Source organism: Gossypium arboreum, chromosome 8 (assembly GCF_025698485.1).
Source record: "Gossypium arboreum isolate Shixiya-1 chromosome 8, ASM2569848v2, whole genome shotgun sequence".
NCBI lineage: Eukaryota > Viridiplantae > Streptophyta > Magnoliopsida > Malvales > Malvaceae > Gossypium > Gossypium arboreum.
The window spans coordinates 7892256-7914433 of NC_069077.1; the positions used below are offsets into that span (position 1 = coordinate 7892256).

Sequence of the window (22178 nt, forward strand, 5' to 3'; positions counted from 1 at the left end):
CAAAAATAAGAGAAGTATTTAACACATTGACAGTACATTTTTTTATTTCACAAGATTAAAAATATAACATATGTCTCTTTTTAAAATATTTTTAAATATTTTATTAACTTTATGATATTTTAGAATTTAAAAACTTCACTGCAATATACTAATAATTTCCTAGAAATAATATAAACAAACTCAAAATTTTTTGAGTGAAATTTTTAATATGATTTTTATACATTACAACTACATTTGTTAAAGAGATAGCTATTCATTTAAATATTGTTATGTTAAGATTTGTACAAAAGTATTCAATTTAAAAATATATTTGGATAAAAAACTTGGCTCGTTCTAAATATAGATTAGGTTTAAGTTCAAATATTCAAATTTAAGTTCATTCAAATTTAACCAATTTTTCAATTTTATGATATATTGGTTTTATTTTATTTTTATACATAATGTAATTTGTATTATATAAAAATAAATATAATATTATAATATAAAATTAAAAATTTGTTAAGCAAATAACTTGTTTATTGTTAAAATTTTAATAAAAATATACAAATATATAAAATATATATTAAAATGAATAATTTTAAATAGGCTTGGATTAGTCATTTATAAATATAGACAAATTTAAACAAAATTTAGGATAAATATCAAAACTATTAATAAACTTTAATCTAATGTGTAATGTCATACGTGAACTTCGCTTTTGTATAATTTTATACATGAAATTTTGATTTAATTCAATTTTCACAAATCATTGACAATGTTATCGAATTATTACCATTTATGTTAGTATATTGCATACAGAAACAATTGTATTAATCCAATATGAAAATTAATGTATGTATTCATTTTTTTAATTTGTACATGGACTTTTTTTATAGGTTTTGTCCTTCTAATCATATTTGATTTTTTTGACACAATGCTTAGAACTACCCATAGCCCCACTTCAACATATAAATAAAAGGATAATGCATTTCAACACACTCAAACCCACGTCCTCTTACATTGACAACAATACCCACTCAATCGACTATTTCAAGTTAAACTTAAATAAGTATATATAGTATTGATATTGTATATGAACCCAATTTAAATTTGACCCAATCATGTACGCCTTTAATTACATAAAAAAAAAACCAACAAAAGACTTTTTTTTCCCAAAAAGATAAAACTAAAGAATGGTGGAGATTAAAATACGAAACCCCTTTGTATAAGATATAAATGTAATTTGCTTCATACTTAGCATTTTAAAGACTTAATCCATGGTTTAAATAAAAAGAGAGATTCTTAAGATTTCTTGTTACCAAATAAATGCATCTTAGTGGCTTGGTTAAATGAGCAATGAATAAAAAGCAACCCTTTAATTATGGCAACCACATTGTGCAATTATTTTTTGTTCAATTATTATTAGAGACAAATGGTTTGATTTTAAGTGATTACTTAAAGTTTTTGCCTAACATGCGCCTGCTCATAGAGGAGACTGCTAAAGTTGTTTAGGCCATTAGGAATTTGGCAGCTTAATTAAAAAAAAAAAAAAACCTTCTTAATTAATATATAGCTGTGGGTTTAAGGGGTTTACTTTTGTGCTTTGATATTAAAGTGTTGGGTTATTAATATTTATAAAAATTATTGGGATAATGTCACATTTGATACATGTGCTTTCATAACATATTCAATGTGGTATTTGAACTATCAATATGTATTCTATTATGGTACCTGGTGTTAACACCGTTAGTGAATTGCTAAATCAACTAATGAAATTGGATACGTAATTTTTTCCTAAATGAATTTACTTTTTTTTATTAATCATATATTTAATTATTTCTTTTTCTGTGGGAAAGGAGAAACAAGAAAGAGAAAAAGACACTAGTAGTGATGGAAGGAGGAGAAGGATCCCTTACTTCTTTGTGCAACTAGGTTAATATAGTAGGTCGCCCCTTGTCTCGTAGTGTTGCACATGGTTGTACGGGCTAGCTAAGTGTCAATGTTGGTATAGGTCAATTGTCGTCAAGGTATGTGTTGTGTGATTTTGCCTATGCCGTAAGTTGTCTTAGTCTGACACCTATGTGCTTGAGATTGTATGACACAATTAAGCCCATGTGGCCTTGGTAAAGGGTGCTTCGTGGTAAGGTAGTTGTGGACCGTTTGTAAGCTAGTTCATTAAGCTTTCCGTGAAGGGACATTCGCAAACTGTTGAACAACCTACCACGTGTCCTGCTCTATTAGGGTATAACAAGTTTATTAAGGATAGTAAAACCTAAACTATCCCAAATATTTTGAATCGATCCATTGTAAATGAAACTTTTTTTTTTTTGAAAAATAGATGCAAGTCAGAGTGGGGTGAATTTTTTATGGTAACAATGGGTATGGATTGTCTATGGCAAATGGTAATGGTTTGCCCTGCCCCACCCTGCTCCGTTATATGAAATTATTATTTTATCCTTATATATTTATAACTATTAAAAGGATAAAAATGTATTATAGAAAAAGCATGTATATTTTATGTTTAAATATTTTCTTGAAGAATTATATTTAAATATTTACTTGTCTTTAAAAATTAAAAATATTACAAATAATTAGCAAAAAAATAAATTAAAGTGAGGATGGAAGCATCCAATATCTATGGAAGTGGTAGTAATTTTCAAGATTACACCTTCATAATAGAGCGAGTGAATAATGAGGCAAAGCATTTGACGTTTATAAAAGTAAATATGACGAAGTTAAAAATTCTTTTAAAATTAAAATTGAATTTTTTTTCACTAGAGTAAAGATATAATTTTACTATTATATTAATTTAATAATTTTGAAGAGTAAACTATAATTTCATTTTAATTTTATAAACTAAAGCCCATTTTGATGAAATTGAAGCCAATAATTTTATATTCAAGAGGTAAAATTAAATTGAAATATTAAAGGAGAATTTTACAATTTTCGGAGTAAGACAATATTGGAAAACCTAAAATGTTTGGATGAGATAAGATTTTGAGCATAAAATTGAAGCATAAAGAACATGCAAAATGTGTGCCAAACCTAATAGTCTGCCTTGTTACACCACACTTCTTTCAAGGAAGCAAAATTTTATTCTTCCAATTTTTATTATTTTAAATTAAAAATAATCAGAAAAGTGGTTTATTAAATAAATTTGTAAATATTTTTATATTAAATATTTATTTATTTAGTGATATTATTTTAGTATTATAGCTCCCAACCGGATAAACCTCTATTTTTTTTAGTTTACAGTGGCACAATGGAATTACAAATATAAATAGAATCAAATAACTACAATATAGTTAGGTATAAAGATGTTGAATAGGTAGAATCAAATTATTACAGCACAAACAATTAAAATTCATAAAAATCTAAACAAAATCAATTAATTTGGACTAAAACCCAACATATGATCGGACTCAAACTTATACATACAATTACATATGACACGAACTCTGTAGTTTTTATTAATTTAATTCAATTAATTGATTCGGTTTAACTTTTTAATTATATTAGTCTGTTTAAACTTTAAAATATTTTCATTTTCCATGTTAATTAATTTTTCTCATACAAAATAAAATATTATGGTCATAAAACTACAAATTGCACATATAATTTTTTTTGTGAAATAAGCAAAAGATTACATAACCATATTCTTAAGTAAATTGCCTCTAATGTTTTTTATTTATTTATGACTTCTTGAATCTCCATAAGGGCTCTTTGAACATGTACAAACTTTCAACATTTGAGAGAGCCATTTTTGCTAACGCATTTATACTTTTATTATTTTTCCTGAAAACATATCTCAAGCACCACCTCTCTTTGATCGATAGAATTTGTCAAATATGTTTAACCAGAGTAGAATTTGACCCTTCAAGTTTTCTATTGCTAATAACAACGGCTTCAAGATTATCAGATTGGATGATGACTTTATCATATCCTTACTTTTAGAGTAGAAGCAGACCATCTAATATTTTTTAAAAGTTATAACTTACAACTATATCAATAATTACAATTAAAATAATCGTTATAAGCATTGAATTGAACAGTTAACTCAATTCAAATTAACTCATCATAAAAAAATTCCAGATCAAACTAATGGCAAAGATAAAATGGGGCAAGCAGTGGCCTTGACCATTTAGCCCCTTAAAATTTTATGAAATTATATATTAATGTATTGATAAAATTTCGCTTTGTCATTCCAAACAATTATAATTCATCTTTGATCTTGTAAAACAAATTTCTAACTTCGCCCCTACATCAAACCCACACATATGATGAGATTCATCACTACCATTAAGTGATTATACAAAACAAATAAAGCCAGTACGGTATATTTAACTTACTTTTTGTCTCACGCTGTAGTATCTAATCTTATCACCACTACTATTTTTACACTAACCACAAATAAACGAATCGTTCATCCAAACTCACCCTAAATCTAAATACTAAAAAGGGTTGTAACATTCATGTACACTCAAAATATTATGCTCTTCAAGAAAGTGAAAGAAAATTGGCAATATCCCTCATGTGAGCCGCCCGATTGGTCGGTCTTCAATGATCTAAATTGCAAGGCTTGAAAAGCATCAAAAGCTTTTGATTATTAAGCAAACCTAAGATTCAAGTTTTTTTTTTATTCCATTTTTTAGAAAAAAAAAACTTGGAATCTTTTACTTTTATAAAACAAAAAAAACTTAAAATTTAATTTATATTTTTTCTAGACTTTACATTATTTTATAATCATATTAAGTCTCGATTAAATTTAAAATAGAATAAGTTAAACCTTAAATACAACTAAAATTTTAATATTATTGTTTATCCACAAAATTCAACTAATAAATGTAAATATATATTTAATGAAAGTTAGTATTGGAATAACATTTTGGACAACCAAATACCAACCTGTATGAAGTATGAACCATACCTACCCCTGGCTCTATTTGCTGCCAGCGTATTAATAGATAGAAAAGATATATGTAATTTTATTAGTAAAAATTATACAATAATATTATCAACATAGGTATATTTAGGAAATAAACTTTAAAACCCTGATTTTTAAAATAATAATAAATATTAATATGAGAGTATTTTTTTAAAATATATATAAATACATTTTTATACTTTTATATGAATTTTATAAAAATAAATTAAACAATCTCATTATAATCCCATTATTTTCTTAATTTATTTTATGAATATAATTTTTTGAACAATCTCATTATATGTTTGGATCATATTTGCTCTTTTTGATACAATACCTAAAACTACTGATAGCCCTCTCCAATTCATAAATAAAAGGATAATACGTTTTAATGTACTTGAACCCGCGTCCTCTTGCATTGATAATAGTGTTCATGTCAATCGAATTAAGACTCAATTGACATAAATATAATTACACAATTTAATTTATAATTAAATACTCTATACTTCAATTTTATTGTCCCATTAATTAGTACCGTTAGTCAAAATTATGTGTTAATAAAAAATCAGCCCATTTATCATATTATTTTAATTTTCAAAAATTAGACCGAGGTTTGGACAAGATTTTGATCCAAACTAATAGCCTAAAGATAATTCATACATTCCAGATGAGAACTCTAAATACTTTGATGTCAGCTCAAATTAGGTGAATTCAACAGTTGTTAAAGAATAACGAACATTGGGTGGTAACACACATATTCCTAGAGAGATTAATCAAGTTACAGATCGGATTACCAAAATGGTGCAAAATGATTCGCAGGGTGCCAACTAGTTAGCAAAAGCTCCTTTCAATTTAATCGAAGACCTTAATAATGACAAGTCTAAATACATATTCAAACTAATCATTATAGTTTAGTTCTCTAAACTTTGTTTTTATTTACCAAAAAATCAGTTTTAAATTATTAAAAATATAATAAAAACTCATAAAAATTAGATATTTCTATTTTGAATTAATAAACCCTTTAATCTATTTTTGGGTACAAATTAACTATCCAGATATCTTCTAAATTTATGGGCAGATCAATTTTTTTCTCTAAAATATAAATTTATTTTTCTTGAACTATTTAAATAATTACATAACAATTAATTTTTTTAATAACTCGTGAAACAAGAGGGCCAGCTTTGTCCTTTTCCTATTTTATTTTACCAAATGTAATGCGTGATTTAGAATAAAGATAGCAACATCTCGTTAATACGGCGCCGTTTGCGAGGGCTGCTGCGACTAAGACCACTTTATTAATAATTCAATAATACTGCTCAATTTGATTGAGACTTCTCAAAAATATTGGGATTTTTATTTTTGTTTACTATACAAAATTGAGAGAATATTTTTTTTTTTGCAATAAAAATAATTACCATTAGAATAAATTATTACATGCATTAAATTGAATAATAATATAAATTTATTTTTAAATTTTTCTTTGAAAATAAATAGATATATAAATACTAAGTTGACACGTAAATGAATGTCCAGATAATTCTCTTAATAATCAAATTTTAAATACATTATTTAAAAATATAATTAATTGTAAATTTATAAAACTATTAAAAATAATTATTAGAAATTTAATTTTACCTTTTCATTTTCTAGCAAATTAGATATAATTATTTTAAAATAAACTCGATAATGTTAAAAATCAATTTAAGCATAAGTATAAAATGTTTCTATTTAAAAATATATCATTTAAAATAATAGGGATAAATCTCAAAAGTATACATGAACTGTGGTTTAATGTATAATTTTATATATGAAATTTTGATTTCATTCATTTCTTGTAAATTATTAACACAATTATTGATATAATAGCATTTTATATTCATACATTGCATACATAAATAATTATATTTATCCAATATAAAAATAAATTGATGTATTTATTTCTTTAAATGTGTGTGACTAAATTAAAATTAAAGTTTCAAGTATACATTTGAATCATAATTAGAGCTTCACGTGTATAATTTCACCAAATTAAAGTTCATATATACAATTACATATTAAATCAAAATTTGTGTATAGTTTTAAGATTTATCCCAAAATAATATTAAAATTAAAATATATTTTAAGAAAAAGAGTTCGACACGTATCAAATATTAACTTATTAAGGGATTTTGTTTTAAATGTAAGATGAAGATTTGCAAGGGCGAAGCCAGAAAAATTTTTTAGGGGGGCCGGATGAAATTTTAATTTTTTATAGTTTATATCTTTATAATTTGTAAATGATTAAATTGAATTTTTATAATTTTAGGGGGGCCAAAGTGCAATTTTACCTTTACTAATTTAAAATTATTAAAAAAGTTTAAGGGCCAAAATAATAATTTTACATTTTAGGAGGTCCGGGGCCCATGCCACCCCCTCTGGCTCCGCCCCTGAAGATTTGCAAAATCTTATCCATTATGAGGGGATTTTATAAGATTGTATTTAGAGGTCATATTTAAAGATAAAAAGTATTGCGGAGTGAATTTTAGTCCGGTTGATATTGTTTTGTCAATGCAGAAGGAACAAGTTTAAGTGTTTTGAAGCGTGTTATATATAATTCTAAGTATTATATATATATGACAATTTTCTATTTTGAAATTACAATAAAAAATATTATTTTTATACATTGAACTGAATAATTAATTTAATAATAAATTAAACTATTGAATAGAAAAACTTCAAACTCAAATTTTTTTTTACCTCAACTTTGTTGTTAACCAACACTCATGGGGAAAAGATGCAAAGTTAAATTGTTAACATCATTATAAATTTTTGGTTAAATTCGAGTTCATTAGAATGTCGATTTTTGTTATATGTCTACCAAATAAGTATTATTTTATTTCAAAATATTATACCAACAAATTTAATAGAAGAATTTAACTAGCAACTTTAACAATTAGACTTTAATTTTAAAATCTAAAAAGTACAAGGGACTAAAATCCTAAAAGTAAAAGTAAGGAGACTAAATTACAAATGAATAAATAGTATAGAGACTTGGAGCATATTCTAACCATGAAAATTTTATACAATCAGTCATTTCTATAATAGCCCCCCACCATAACAACATTTCACTATGATAGCCAAGTTTCTATTTTATGTTTTATTTTAACCCTCAATAATAATTTTTCACTTATAACAACAACATCCATAGTTATAAATCACGTTCTTTATTAAATTAGTTCTTTATAACAACATATGATCTAAATTTTAAGTAATTTTATAGTTATTTCATATAAGCAAACCTATTAATTATCATTTGTCAAATGAAAATGATCTTAATTAAAATATTATTTCAATAAAATGATTAAATTTCACGTGAATAAATATATTAATAATATTTTATTAACTGGAAATAATCTTCAACGAGTGGAATTAAATACATCAATTCAAAAACTATTAAGTTCCCTAATTAAATATTCTACTATAAATTGAACATCATAAACTTATAACTTGATTATTTGAATTTAGTAACTCATTTTGTAAAATATTTAATTTATAACTCATATTGATTAATTGAATTTGTTAAATTTATGAACTTTATAATTTTCTTTTCAACGATCTAATCTATATTTAATTATTTAAAATGCAATCAATATAAATTAATCATCATTTTTGTTCTTGTAAAAAATACAATAGGAAATTAAATTAAACCATCATAAGCTAAAAAATAGCCATTAGCCATGTCAGCATGTAAAAGTGTTTCGAGTATTATAGGAACATCTTCAAAAACTTGCAATTCAATAGACAAATGAGAAGCCATCTTGACAATGCAGATAGCTACTTGATTTCTCTCTCTTCGAATGTGTTAATATTCCATTGATTCGTAGACTCTAGCAACTAATAAATCCTTTTTATCAAAGTCGAAGCCTATATTGGAAAATATTGGCCATTTTTAGATTATCTGTATAAATCAAAGCCTTGTTAAAACTTTTTTTTTTAGAAGAATCAGTCCATCGAGAACACCCCACAGCTTTGCATTGAAAACTGAACAATCTCCTAAATAATGATTAAACTCAAAAAAGAATGTAAAATAAAATATGCATAAAAACAATAATGCATGCATCTGTTTTACGCTTTTAATTTTGTTTATTTGATTCCCACTTTATTTCTTTTCTCAACATAATTCTCACATTTTTCATTTAATGAAAATTCACGATATAAAATCTATGGTAAGCTTACAACGATTATCTCTATATAACAACACAATTATAAGTGTATAACAATCACCTATCTATAATAGGCAAAATCCGAGTAGACAAATATAACTATTATAGAAAAGGTTGGCTATACTTTTTGCATTATTATTAATATTAATTATTAATTTTCTTAATAATTAATTCTTAGTGATGGAAAGATATACTACACATAGTTATGTAGAAAAAATTTGAGTCCTTTTATTGAAAATTTAAACTTTCAATATAAAACAATTATATACATAGCTTGCTATCAAATGAATTAATTAGTTTTTTATGAAATTAAGTTTAAAATATAAGGAAAAATATATTTAGTATTTTTTAATTTAATAAGATTTTAAAAGTGTTTATGGTTGAGTTCGGCAATAATTCGTAATTTTTTATTCCATTGCTTACTTTAAAATAAGATTAAAATAATTTTTATTTATATAGTTTTATAATTAAATTTATATAAAAATAATAATTTTAAAAATTTCAAATATATTTTGTAATTTATTATTAAAATAATAATATAAATTTTATTACTGAAAATTTAAAGTTTTTATTAAAATGTTTTTAAAAATAATATTAATTATATTAATAATTCATTATAAGATTAAATATAATAATGGATATCCAACCAACTAAATAAGGGAAAAAGAAAAGAAAAGAAAGCCACGTGTTGCACTTTAAGCTAACCATTCTATAGTAAAGCAATTTATTCTGTTTTTATATATGTTATAGATTTGTTTTTTTTTTTTGTTTATAAGAAAATTATTATTTTCAATAACCAAAAGAATCATAAATATTAGCACATGAAATAGAGTATGCCAAATGAAAATTAAAGTTAATAACAATAATTTTTCTTTTTAAAAAAGTTTTTTTTGGTTATTGAAAATAATAAACAAGAATTCTTTCCTCTTCCCATCTTGTCCTCATTTTCCCTTTTCCATGAGATTAAATTATAAAAATCACTTAATTTATTTCATTCTAAATATTTTCTTCCTCTTCATTCAAATAATTAGTTTAATTAAATATACTAAATTTCCAAAATAAATAATTTCTAATATTAAAAAAAAGTAGAACGAGAAGTTATGAGATAGAAGACGATTGAGGATAACTTTGTAATTTAGTTAAACGATGGCAATCTTGTAATTTTTTTGATCTAAAGGGCCAAATTTCAAACCCTTCCCTATAAATACATACGTGATACACCCTCTTCTTTTCTATCCACCCTTTTTGATTTCTCTCTTTAAAGAAAATTCTCTCTCATTCGCTCTCTCTCCCTCCCCACCCCAACACCTTTTTTTTTTTTTTCTTGTTTGTTTTTCATTTGAAAAGCCAGATTCCGGCCACTGTTAAATTTTTTTTATTTAACTTTTATTTTGTTTTTTTTTTTTACTTTTTCACTGTTTTACTTTTTTTAACTTTTTTTAGTCTTCGCCATTTTTTCCGCCCGTTATTACCCTAATAACTCTTTTTTTAAATAAAAAATAAAATAAGGGGTTCTTTTTTTAAATTTTTTAATATTTATAATTTTATTCCGTCTTTTAGTTATAGTAGTTTTTCTTTTCTGACGTGGCATGTACCATAAAAGGCGGAATAATGAATACCAAAACGATGCGTTTACCGCCCCGTCGGGTTTCCATGCCCAACAACAAACGAAAAGAGAGAGACGATTTTGACATCAAACGGTTAAACCCTCCACCACTCGCAAAGTTACCCAAGCCGGCTGTTTCCTTAGCCGGCTCCGAAAAAGCCGCTTCCCAGCCGGGTCTCTCCAACCAGCTCCTGGCTGGATACCTGGCCCACGAGTTCCTCACTCACGGGACGCTGTTCGGCCAAACGTGGGACCTGGCTCGACCGCAACAAACGGAGGCCGAATCCAGAAAGCGAATCGTAGAAGACTCGGCTCCGAACCAGAGATCCGACGCCGAGCCGAAGCCAAGGGAGGAGAAGCGTCAAAGGTACGTCGAAGTGGCGAGTTTGCTGAAGACAGATGGGGCCCACATACCGGGCATCGTCAACCCGACCCAACTCGCCCGTTTCTTACAGATGTGAACTGTTTCCTTACACGTGGAGACACCTCATTGGCCACAGTTTTCTTTTAATTTTTCGCTGTATTTTTTTTTTCTCCATATATCAACTGAAGTTGTCTCTGTGGAGTACGTAGCCATAGCTCAATAGTTTAGTTGGTTTTTTTTTTGTTTTTGCTTTTTAAATTTGAATGTATGCATGAGAGATGCATGCATTCATGCATGTACATCTGATGTTGTTAGTGTATGATCTGAATGAATAATGCGCAATGAATTTCCGAATTTTTTTTTTCCATTTTCGATTACGTTGAAAAGTTAAATTCTCATGCATGCAGATTTTGTTTCCTTTTATTTAAAAAAAAACCCTGGTTTTTAATGCCTTTCCTGTAGGCACATAAATATAAATAAGAACTGTTGAGCGATCCCACTCGTTCGATAGAAGTCTTCCGCTGGGTAATCGGATAAGCCCCCAACAATGGTAAGTATTATCTCCGGATCGTGTCGGGTTTTGTCTAGTAAGGGGAGGGAGGTGAGTGTTTTCGCCTTTGGGGTTTGAACTCGTGAACTATGACCTTTAAGTCACCACATAGTCGTAAGATCTTTGTCCACTGAAACACCAGTTGAGTGGTAAAAGAACTTGGGGAAGTGCCTTGTGGCAATGGGTTGTATGTGGATGCACACCCACCCATCATTTGGGAAGGTTAAGGTCTCTGCCTGTCCCCTCCAACCACCCAACATTTTCAATCTTGATGGTGTTTGAATCCCTTACCTATGACATATAATTTCTCCACTGAATCACCGATCTAGTGGCCAAAAACTTATTATATCGTGGACTATTTTATTAAATTAAGAAGACAATTGAATGGACCCATAATGAAATTGAGAATATTTGAGTCAACCTGGTTTCAGTTTTTTGAGTTTTTTTATTTTGGAATGTAAACAACAGAAGGCTAACAGTTTTTAATTTTGTAAAAATATTATTTTAAAGGTGTTGATATTGGAATTAATGGGATTGACTTTGTAAGGTTGTATAAGTAGGTATGATAAACGTTGTTTTCATAGCTTATTAAATAAGTTTGATTTCTTTGACAATTTTTTTTCCTTACTGAATCACATTGTTGACAAATTAGTTACTTACATTGGCCAAAAAAGCCCTTCCCAAAATGTAATTAAAAAATTAATTAAGTTAATTATTAAATTCCCACTCAATTTTTTGATCCTTAATTAAAATAATGAATTAAACTCCTCCATTTCCATCTTTGAACATGTTGATCGTAAAAATAAATTGAAGAACTAATTAGATGGTGACATATAACATCTTGTGGTTTAATGTAATATTCTTTTCATAAAAAATATTAAAAGTAATTTAAACTATTAAAATTATAAAAATTTAAAAATATTATAAAATATAAAAATCTAATAAATTTTAAAAAATTAAATTAAAAACTTATTTAAAAAATTAGAATTCTTAAAAATAATAAAAATTTTGTACAAAAAAATTAAGATTGATATAACCTTATAAAAATTATAAAGAAATCATAAAAACTTGAATCGGATCAGTTAGCCCGAAATTGATAAGGGTATCGATCTAGGGAAAGCCATTAGACCAATTGATTTGAAAAACGGGCAATGGAATCAATTTTTTTATTTTTAATACTTTTATCAAACCAAAATTTCATTATCCAACAATCAACATATGTCATAATGGAATAGTATTACCAAGATTTTCAAAACCAGAGAGTGGTCGAACCAATTAGGCTACCAATGTGCCAGTTTGACTGATTTGTTTAGTTCAATTAAATAAAACATTAAAAAATTAAAAAAGAAAATTGGTTCAACCATCCGGTTCTCAGGTCAACCAATCTAATGGCTTCCTTTGGACCAATAGCCTTGCCAATTCCAGTCTAATCGATCCAACCAAATGATCCAGTCCAATTCAAGATTTTATGATTTTTTTTTATAATTTTTATAAGTTTATATCATTTTATACTATTAATAATTTTTATAGAATTTTAATATGTTTTTATAAAATTTTAAATATATTTTATTAATTTTAAAATTCTTTTAGAATTTATTGAAAATTTTATAATTTTATAATAATTTTTATAAGTTTATATTAATTTTCATATATTTTAATATTTTAAATATTCGATAATTTTATGATTTTATAATCTTTTATGACTTTTAATAATTTTTATTAGCAAAATATTAGATTAAACCGTAAGTCGCCACATGTCACCATCTGATTGGTCTATCAATTTATTTTAATGGTCAATGACAAAAATCGTTAACGGTGAGACTTAATTAATTATTTTAATTAACGGTAAGGGCTTAATTGGGTGATAATTTAATATAGGGGCTTAATTGGTATTTTTTATATTTTCTTAGAGGTTTTTTTGACGCATATTATTTATTAGTGAGGCATCCGTTTACATTGAACCTTAAATGATTTTATATATCTTCTATAACTTTTTATACGTTTAATATTTCGATAAATTCAACCGTCATATGTCATTTTCCAATCATATATGTCATATTTGACATAAATTAAAAATTCTTAGATCGATATGATTGAGATATTAAATTAATTCAAAATTTTACATGCATGATAAGTACAAATATTTTGATAAATCCAATTATTGGACCGTTAAAATATTAAATATATAAAAATTTACAAATTGGCGTAAAACCATTTAAGTTTTACACTCGTGTAAATGGATCATTCCATTATTTATTTTTACATTTGTCAAATATTGAAAATATACATCATAATTTTGTTCGTAATGCGTTTGGTTTTAGGAAATAAGGGCCGTTATTGATGGATAAAGTCGATCGATACTATTAGTATTTAAGTGAATTTTAATTTCTTTTGACATATTTAATTAATGATTTAAGACCATTTAATATATAAGAAGTTTACTACTGTTTAAATTTAAAATTTAATTTTTATGTTTTAATTTGATATGATTTAATTTTATTATTTCTATAATATCATTATCAATTCGTTTAAATAGTTAACATTATTGATCAAGATTTTTACACACATAAAATCTATCTCAACATGATAAATTAGAAATGGTGTTTTTTTTAATTCATGCCATCATTTAACCGAAATAATTAATAAAATTAATTATTTAAAATTAATAATATTATAAAAGTAAAATACTAAATTATATCATACTATCCATTTTTGTGATTAAACGTCCATAACTTTATATTCATGATGTTCATGTTCTTACGAGCGTTACTTTTTAAAAGTCTATTCCGTTTCAAATGTTGAAAACTTTTTTTATTCATGACGTTGATGTTTTTACTGGCGTTATTTCCTGAAGTCCATTTTTTTTCTTTGATCCAATGTTTCGAATTTTGGTGATTTATTTGTTTTGATTGTAAAAATTTGTTACAAAAGCTTGCATCTATTTTCTCGTTTACACTTTGATTTTTTTTCAAAATTTAATGATATGATCAATGTTCTTGAAACATGGTTAGATTGATTGGTCGGATCAATTAGACCGAAAATTAACTAATATATTGATCCGATTGAATCAGAAATCACTCGAAAATCAATAAAAAGAAACTAGAACAAAAACTTTAAAATTTTAATTAATTGATTTTTTATGATTAATTTAATGGTTAGTTTAATAGTTGAACTGATTGAATTGAGAATCAATGATCGAATCGATTCACCTATTAGCTTAATTATTAGAATATTATATGTGACGCTTTAAAATTGTACCGTGTCATCATTTAAAAATTTATATAAAAATTTTAATTTTTGAGTGATGATAATCAAACTATTTTTATTTTTCAAGAATCAAAATAAATTTAATTATGTAAATGTGAATAAAAAAATTACAGTTAATTCGGAGCCAAAACTTATATTATATATATATAAAGAAAAACAATAGGCCAAACGCAATTAAAGCTAAAGGAAACCACCAAAGCCAACGTTCTCAAGAAGAAAATGACAGATATTTCCAATTTTTATAAAGCTCATTGTTTTCTTCCTCTAACTCGGCTGAGTAGACTCAGTGAGTCACCCTATAACAATGTCATTGAATTCAGATTGCAGAACTGAGTTTTAATTTCCAAGTTTCAAACAAGTTGTTCCGATGGATTCTTTTATCATACAAGGTTTTCCCAAGGTGGGAAAGAAGAAAAAGAATCCAATAAAAAAAGGTGTAATCTCCTCTTGGTTTCCGCTAAAGCAAACAATATATATATATATATATATATAAGTTTCTCTTGTACTTTCTTCCCCATCTTCAAAACCCGAACCATCTCTAGATTCGGACCCAAACTCCGACCCGGAATCCAAATCCTGGGTCTGGTTCCGCTTGGTTGTTCCGCTAACGCCGCCGTCTTTCGTCTTTTTCCGACGACTGCTTTTCTTCGGTAGGTCTTCCGAGTTCGAGTCAGTGATTTGACTCAGATCTTTGGGTGCTTTTTTAGGCTTGCTAACAGTATCTGAAGAAGAGTTCTTCGATGGCTTCTTCGAATGTTTAGGCTTATCTCGTTTCTCCTTTGTACCTTCCACCCTGGATTTCACGTTCGTCGATGAACTGCGTTTTGATGATTTGGGTTGTTCGGGCATATCTGAAAATGAAGAACAACTTTGGGTACTTTGTGAATTTTTATCTCGTTTTTCCTTTAATGAAGGATCTGTTCTGTTTGCAGATGAAGTGCGCCTCGATGATTTGGGTTGCTCTGGTTTATCTGTTGTTGTTGATGATGATGATGAGGTTTGGGCTTGTGAGATATTGTCACGTTTTACTTTTAATGAAGAATCTCCGTTGCCATTTGCATTTGTAGATGAACTTCGCTTTGATGATTTACCCACTTCTGGTTTATCTGTCAAAAAACAAAAAACAATGATGGGTTAATTCAAGGAACATCCTTAAATTATTGCATAGATTTTAAATTGGTCCCTAAACTTCAACCATTCTAAGTGAAGGATCAGTCACGTCCTTTCCTTGATCTAATTGTCAATTTAGGACTGAATTTCAATCTAACTTGAAGTGTGTTTAAAACATCTAAATCAAATCACAAGCACGAGTACCTCCTTGGGTCTAGGTGTAGAGGCTTGGGTCTTTTGATTAAACGGTAGAATTGCAATTTTAGTCCTTTTCAATATTAACACTTCAATTTAATTGTTGTTAACTTCTTTGTTAAAGGGAAAAACTACATTTTTGGTCCATATTGGATGTTAAATTTTCAATCTAAGCCGTTTTAATGCAGAACTTTTAGATTTGGCCCCTCCCAAACTTTTTAAATTTTTTGGTTCTCCATCATACAATTCTTGGCTTCGTCTCTACTTGGATTTGACATGTTAAAACAACTATTAATGAAAATTTAGGAAGGTTTTTTAACGTGTCAAATCTAAGTTGTTCTATGCATTTAGTATACATGCATTTACAGCCTGATTTCACGTTTTAAATATGCTATGCATCATATTTAGCTAGCATTTAACATTTAACCTATGAAAAGGACCTGATTGATATGATGCTATCCATTGAGAACTTAATTGAAATATTTTGAAGTTTTTTTATCAACTAAAATTTTGGATTATAGTTTGAGGACGTCTGATACAATTAACCCAGAACCAATATATGGTATACCTTGTGAGACAGATTTGGCAGCTTCTCCTCCATTAGCTAAATTAGGTGCTCCTGGTGCTGCTGATTTAAACTCATTCATCTGCATTTTATATGAATCATGTTTTCACTTTGACAATTTTTCTTTTTTTTTCTTTTTTTGTTATAATCATAATAAAAGAAATTTTCGAGTAAACTACACTACACTCTCAACTATTAGTGAATTTCCTTTTTGGTCATCTAATTATTAAAAGATACAAAATGGTCACTTTACTGTAAGTAAATTTCTTTTTTGGTTGTCAAACTATGAAAAATTACAAAATGATCTCTCAACTATTCAATTTTGCCTTTTTTGGTCACTAGCTTACTAACAGTGGCAGCTCTTAAAATTGACATAATACCAATTTTAACCCTCAATATTTATAAACTATGTCAATTTAATCTTGATTCTAAAAAAAATCAACCCTCAACATTTATATATTGTGTAATTTAGTCTTTTTCTTTTTGCAACTTTACTTTTCTTTATGAATTTAAGGGTTAATTTAAAAGAATGAGAAAAGATGAAACTTATTATCTTGGATTTTTAGGTGTTTTTCTTTTTGGGTACATTTGCAATCAAATTTAGTAGATAAAATTGTTTTTTCTTCTTTTTAGCTTTTGGGGTGAAATGGTTGCAAAGAAAGATAAAATTGTGAAAGGACCAAATTACACAATGTATAAATGTTGAGAGTTAAAGTTGCTATTGTGTCAATTTTAAAAACTTTCACCGTTAGTCAGTTGGTAACCAAAAAGACGAAATTAAATAGTTGAGTGACCATTTTGTAACAATTCGTAGTTAGGTGATCAAAAAGAAATTCATTAATAGTTACATGATCATTTTATAACTTTTCATAATTGGGTGACAAAAAAAATACTAATAATTAGATGACTATTAATGTAATTTACTCTATAAAAGTTATATCAATAATCATACAATGCTTTATTAGTAAAGTGGCCCCTAAACCATACCCGAATTTTCAAATTAATTGTTAAACTTTTTTTAGTAAAAGTGGGTAATACACTTTGGATGCAATATTAGCCAATAAAAATATGACATGTGGCACATTTTATTGAATATAACACACTTTGGGTACGATGAGACTAAAGTTATAGTTTAAGTATCGCTTTTTACTAGAGACAAAAATTTTAAGGACCAACCCACAAATTAAGATATAATTTAGGGGTCAATTTATAATAAAGTCATAGTAGTGGCAGTTATATATTTTTACCCAGCTGGGTGCATTAGAATTTACAGATGGCCCATCAGCTCCTATATGAGCTATATGCTTTACATCTGTTGGCAAACCAATCTGCATTTCAGGCTGTTGATCTTCATCATCTGCAACATTAAATTTTGCCCTTTTTTTTTTGTTATTATTAAGCAAATAAAAAAATAACTCAGTAATATTTTTAGTTATTCAATTATGAAAATTATAAAATAATTATTTTATTGTTCAAAATTTTCTTTTTAATGGCCAATAATTAAATTATTAATAAAAAATAATTTGGTAGCTTTTAAAATTGATATAATATCAACTTTAATCTTTAACATTTATATATTAAATCAATTTAAATTTATTCTAACAAATTTAACCCTCAACATTTACACAATTTTTCTTTGTAATATTGAGAGTTAATTTTAAAAGAATAAGAAAAGATAAAACTATTATCTTGGATTTCTTTTATGTTTTCATTTTTAGAATATTTTCGATCAATTTTAGTTGATAAATTTTTAAACTTTTTATGTGTAGGGACAAAGCCAGGGGGCTGGTCTGGGCCCTGGCCCCCTTAAAATGTAAAATTATTTTTTAGGCTCTTAAGTTTTTTAAAAATTTTAAATTAATAAAGATAAAATTACACTTTGACCCTCTTAAAATTATAAAAATTTGATTTAATCATTTACAAATTATAAAGATATAAACTATAAAAAATTAAAATTTCATCCGGGCCCCCTAAAAAATTTTTCTAGCTTCGCCCCTGTTTATGTGAAAGGGCAAAAAAAAATAAAACTACAAAAAGACTAAATTACATAATGTGTAAATATTGAGAGTTAAATTTTTTTAAAAATAAAGACTAAATTGACATAATATTTATTTTAAAGGTTAAAGTTACATAATTTCAAAAACTTTAAATAGTGAAATAACTATTTTGTAATATTTCATATAGTCGGGTGACTATTAATATAATTTATCCAAATGGAATAAAGAATATGAAGTGTGAAAAGCAAAAGGGATAGCATACCAAATATTTGAGAAATGTATATAAGGCCTTTTAACAGGCCCTTCATCTTGTTGTTTGCTGCCATTTTGGCTTTAATGTCTAAAACTAGAGCACCTACCTTTAAATCTGAAACCCAAAAAAGAAAAAGAAAAAACCAAACTTTCTTAGCATCCAAACATTTATTTTCTCTGAGAACTAAACTTTTTTTCCCAGCTAGTTTTTTTTTTTTTGGGGAGATGATGAAATATCTCAGCTTCAAAGAGAAATTTTTTTGTTTGAATATTGCAGAAATTGCGTTAATTAACTCATGCATGCAACATATGGAAAAAAAGAAAAGGAGAATATTTTTTTTAAAAGTTTAACTATTCATTTTTCAATAAGAAAAACAAAAGAATTTCTAAATTCAAAGAAAAAAAACTGTTGTTTTCTTGCTGGAGATGGGAAAAAGAAAAAAAAAAGTGAAAATCATGGGAAAATTTATAAAAAAATAACAAAAAAAAAGATTTTAAAAAAAATAAAAAGGGGATACATTGGACTTTTTTGACAAATGTTTTTGTGAGTAGGGGTGTGGTGAGAAGAAAATGGTAAAGAATTAGGAAAGAAAAATTTGTTGTTAAGCAAAACTTGCGTTAATTCAATGGCATTACATGGTTTCATAGTTTAAAAAGACTAGTCAATCTTAAACCAAAAGGAAATCGAAATTTTAGGTAATGGTTTTTTTCTTTAAAAAATACTAAATTTAGGATTTATTTTTTAAAAAAATTTATTTTAGTTTGATAATTTAGATTATTCATGTTTTTTTTCATAAATAAAATATGAATAAAATCTAAGAGTGGGTATAAGTACTATTGAAACTTTTGTATTAAAAGTCAAATTACATTTTATTTCATTTATTCAAAAAATAGCAAATTAGTTCATTTTACATCAAATAATATAAACTGGTAATTTCAGTTAAAAATTTTATCCATTTGTATTATTAAAAACTGACCTAGCTGACAAAAAAACAAACAGTAACATGTGATGATGTTCTACATGTACTTTATGCTGACATACAAGAACCCTTTTAACAGTATGAATAGATGAAACTTTTAACAAAATGATCAATTTACTCTTCAATCTAGCGTACAATGAGTAGTTTGCTCATTTTTAAGTAAATGAGGCAAAATATAATCTAACTACTAGTGTCATGGGTTGCGAAGGGCAAGCAGCAACCATGACGGACTTGTGCGATCCATCGCATTTGAGGGAGGTCATTTGGCCCAATCAGACTGGTCCAACGCTTAGAGAGATTGAAAGCCCATCTCTAGAGCTTGGCAAATATGGAAGGGGATCTTCAAAGATATGTGATCTTAGACTTTAATGTAATCTTTAGAAGATACGATTCTGTAATATTAGAGATTTGATATCTAGTTAGCTTTGAATCTTAGCCATTGATGTATTTCGATCTGTACTTTTGATATTGGAAAGGCTCAACTATAAATAGAGGCCTCTCCCCCTTATTGTAATTCATTCAGTGATTAATAGAATTTTGAGAGTATTCACTAAAACTTTCCTCTTAACTGTTCTTATTTTTTTGGTGACTTTTGTTCATATTTCAAGATCGTTCTTACTTCGTTCTTCTGCTGTTCTTCGTGGGTTCTTGAGAGGAGTTCAGTTGAATCCTCAATTGTTGCGAGATAGGTTGACTTAGGCATTTTTGAAGCGGAGAAACGCTTAAGGCCACATGAGTTGCTTGTGAAAACTCTAAGTCCGTGGCAGTTGGTATTAGAGCCAGGTTTGAAGGCACCGTTGAACGATGTCGAAAGAAGTTGCTGAGAATGTTGATGGAATGGAGACTCGTGGGAGGGCTAGGAAAGTTAGCCGTTCGAGGGACATACTGTCGGCTTTAGAAGATCGAGTCGTCACTCTCGAAGAATCCGTAGGGGATGTCAAGGAGAGGGTTGATGATATCAATGATAAGGTCAACGATGGGTTGTTGTCCATGAAGGAGCAATGTAGAGATTATGTGTTGGACCATGTTGAAAAGCTGACTACTAGAAATGATGCCATTGAGGCCATGATGGCGGCCTTGAAAGAGGAGATTGCAGAGTTCAAGGGTGAACTCATAATCTACAAGGCTGCTTTGGGCAATGGTAAGTTAGTTGCTGTCGCGCCCAAGCCCAGTGTGGATGTTCCTAAGCCCAAGGAATTCAAGGGAACAAGGTCTGCAAGAGATGTGGACAACTTCTTGTGGGGATTCGAGCAATACTTCCGTGCCAAAGGCATCACGGATGATGCCACTAAGGTAATTACTGCTGCTATGTATCTTACTGACGTTGCCTTGTTGTGGTGGCATCGTAGGTCCACCGATGTGAGACGGGGTGGGACAGAAATTAGAACTTGGAAGGAGTTCCAATGCGAGTTTAAGGTACAGTTTTACCCAGAGTATGCCGAGGATGAAGCTTGGACAAAGTTGTGTTGGCTTTCGCAATAAGGCACTGTGAGGGAGTATGTGTAGAAGTTTAGCGAACTCATGCTTTAGATCTCAGAAATGGGTGAGAAAGAGGTATTCTTTTCCTTCATAGATGGGTTGAAACCATGGGTGAAGCAAGAGTTGCAACGTCGAGGAGTGCAAGAGCTTACCAAGGCCATGTCCGTAGCAGAATCATTGGCCGAATTTGGTGGGAAGAAAGACAGGCCTGAGTCTTCTAAGCCCAGATCAAATCAGAAGGGAAATAGTGGGGGAGACAAAGAAATGCGCACTAGAAACGGCAATGGTAAGAAGCCGTGGGACAAAAAGAAGGGAGGGCCTATAAGTTGCTTCCATTGTGATGGTCTGCATAGATTAAGGACTGTCCAAAGAAGGCCGTGCTTTCCGCTATGGAAGCAAAAGTGGAGTCTGATGCAGAGGATAACAATGTTGGTTCGATACTAGAGGGTGTTGAAGACAAGATGAGTCGTGGGCTGATGTTTGCAGACATCATAGTGGCTGGCAAAAAGTTGAATGCACTTATCGATACAGGTGCGTCTGATTTATTCATGTCCGAAGGGGCTACTCATAAACTTGGCCTTAATATTGAAAATGAGTGGGTCGGATTAAGACAATCAATTCAGAAAGTGTTCCAATCAAGGGGGTTGCAAAGGAGGTGAATCTCCAACTTGGCGATTAGATCGGTAAGGCATCCATCAAGGTAATACC

At 28.1% G+C, this 22178-nt stretch overlaps 2 protein-coding genes across 2 annotated transcripts; one reads left to right on the forward strand and one right to left on the reverse strand.

Moving 5' to 3' along the window:
* Positions 1 to 10337: 10337 nt before the first annotated feature.
* LOC108469041 (uncharacterized) lies at positions 10338 to 11429 on the forward strand. Its single transcript, XM_017769928.2, has one exon. It carries the CDS (start codon positions 10717 to 10719, stop codon positions 11170 to 11172), a length of 456 nt encoding a protein of 151 aa, XP_017625417.1. The 5' UTR covers positions 10338 to 10716; the 3' UTR covers positions 11173 to 11429.
* Positions 11430 to 15183: 3754 nt separating this feature from the next.
* LOC108468223 (CRIB domain-containing protein RIC7-like) lies at positions 15184 to 18096 on the reverse strand. Its single transcript, XM_017769115.2, has 4 exons — positions 18010 to 18096; positions 16766 to 16844; positions 15399 to 15998; positions 15184 to 15188 (listed from the first exon to the last, which is right to left on the reverse strand). The coding sequence occupies exons 1-4, from the start codon at positions 18094 to 18096 to the stop codon at positions 15184 to 15186; spliced, it is 771 nt and encodes a 256-aa protein (XP_017624604.2).
* Between the last annotated feature and the right edge of the window lie 4082 nt (positions 18097 to 22178).

What these genes read in the sequence shown, in the direction of transcription:
- LOC108469041 (XM_017769928.2), top strand. Translation starts at nt 10,717, where the DNA reads ATGAATACCAAAACGATGCGTTTACCGCCCCGTCGGGTTTCCATGCCC.
- LOC108468223 (XM_017769115.2), bottom strand. Translation starts at nt 18,096, where the DNA reads ATGCAGATTGGTTTGCCAACAGATGTAAAGCATATAGCTCATATAGGA. An exon ending in ATTCTAATGCACCCAGCTGG is followed by an intron (nt 16,845 to 18,009) that starts GTAAAAATATAT and finishes TATAAAATGCAG; the next exon opens with ATGAATGAGTTTAAATCAGC. An exon ending in TGCCAAATCTGTCTCACAAG is followed by an intron (nt 15,999 to 16,765) that starts GTATACCATATA and finishes GTTTTTTGACAG; the next exon opens with ATAAACCAGAAGTGGGTAAA.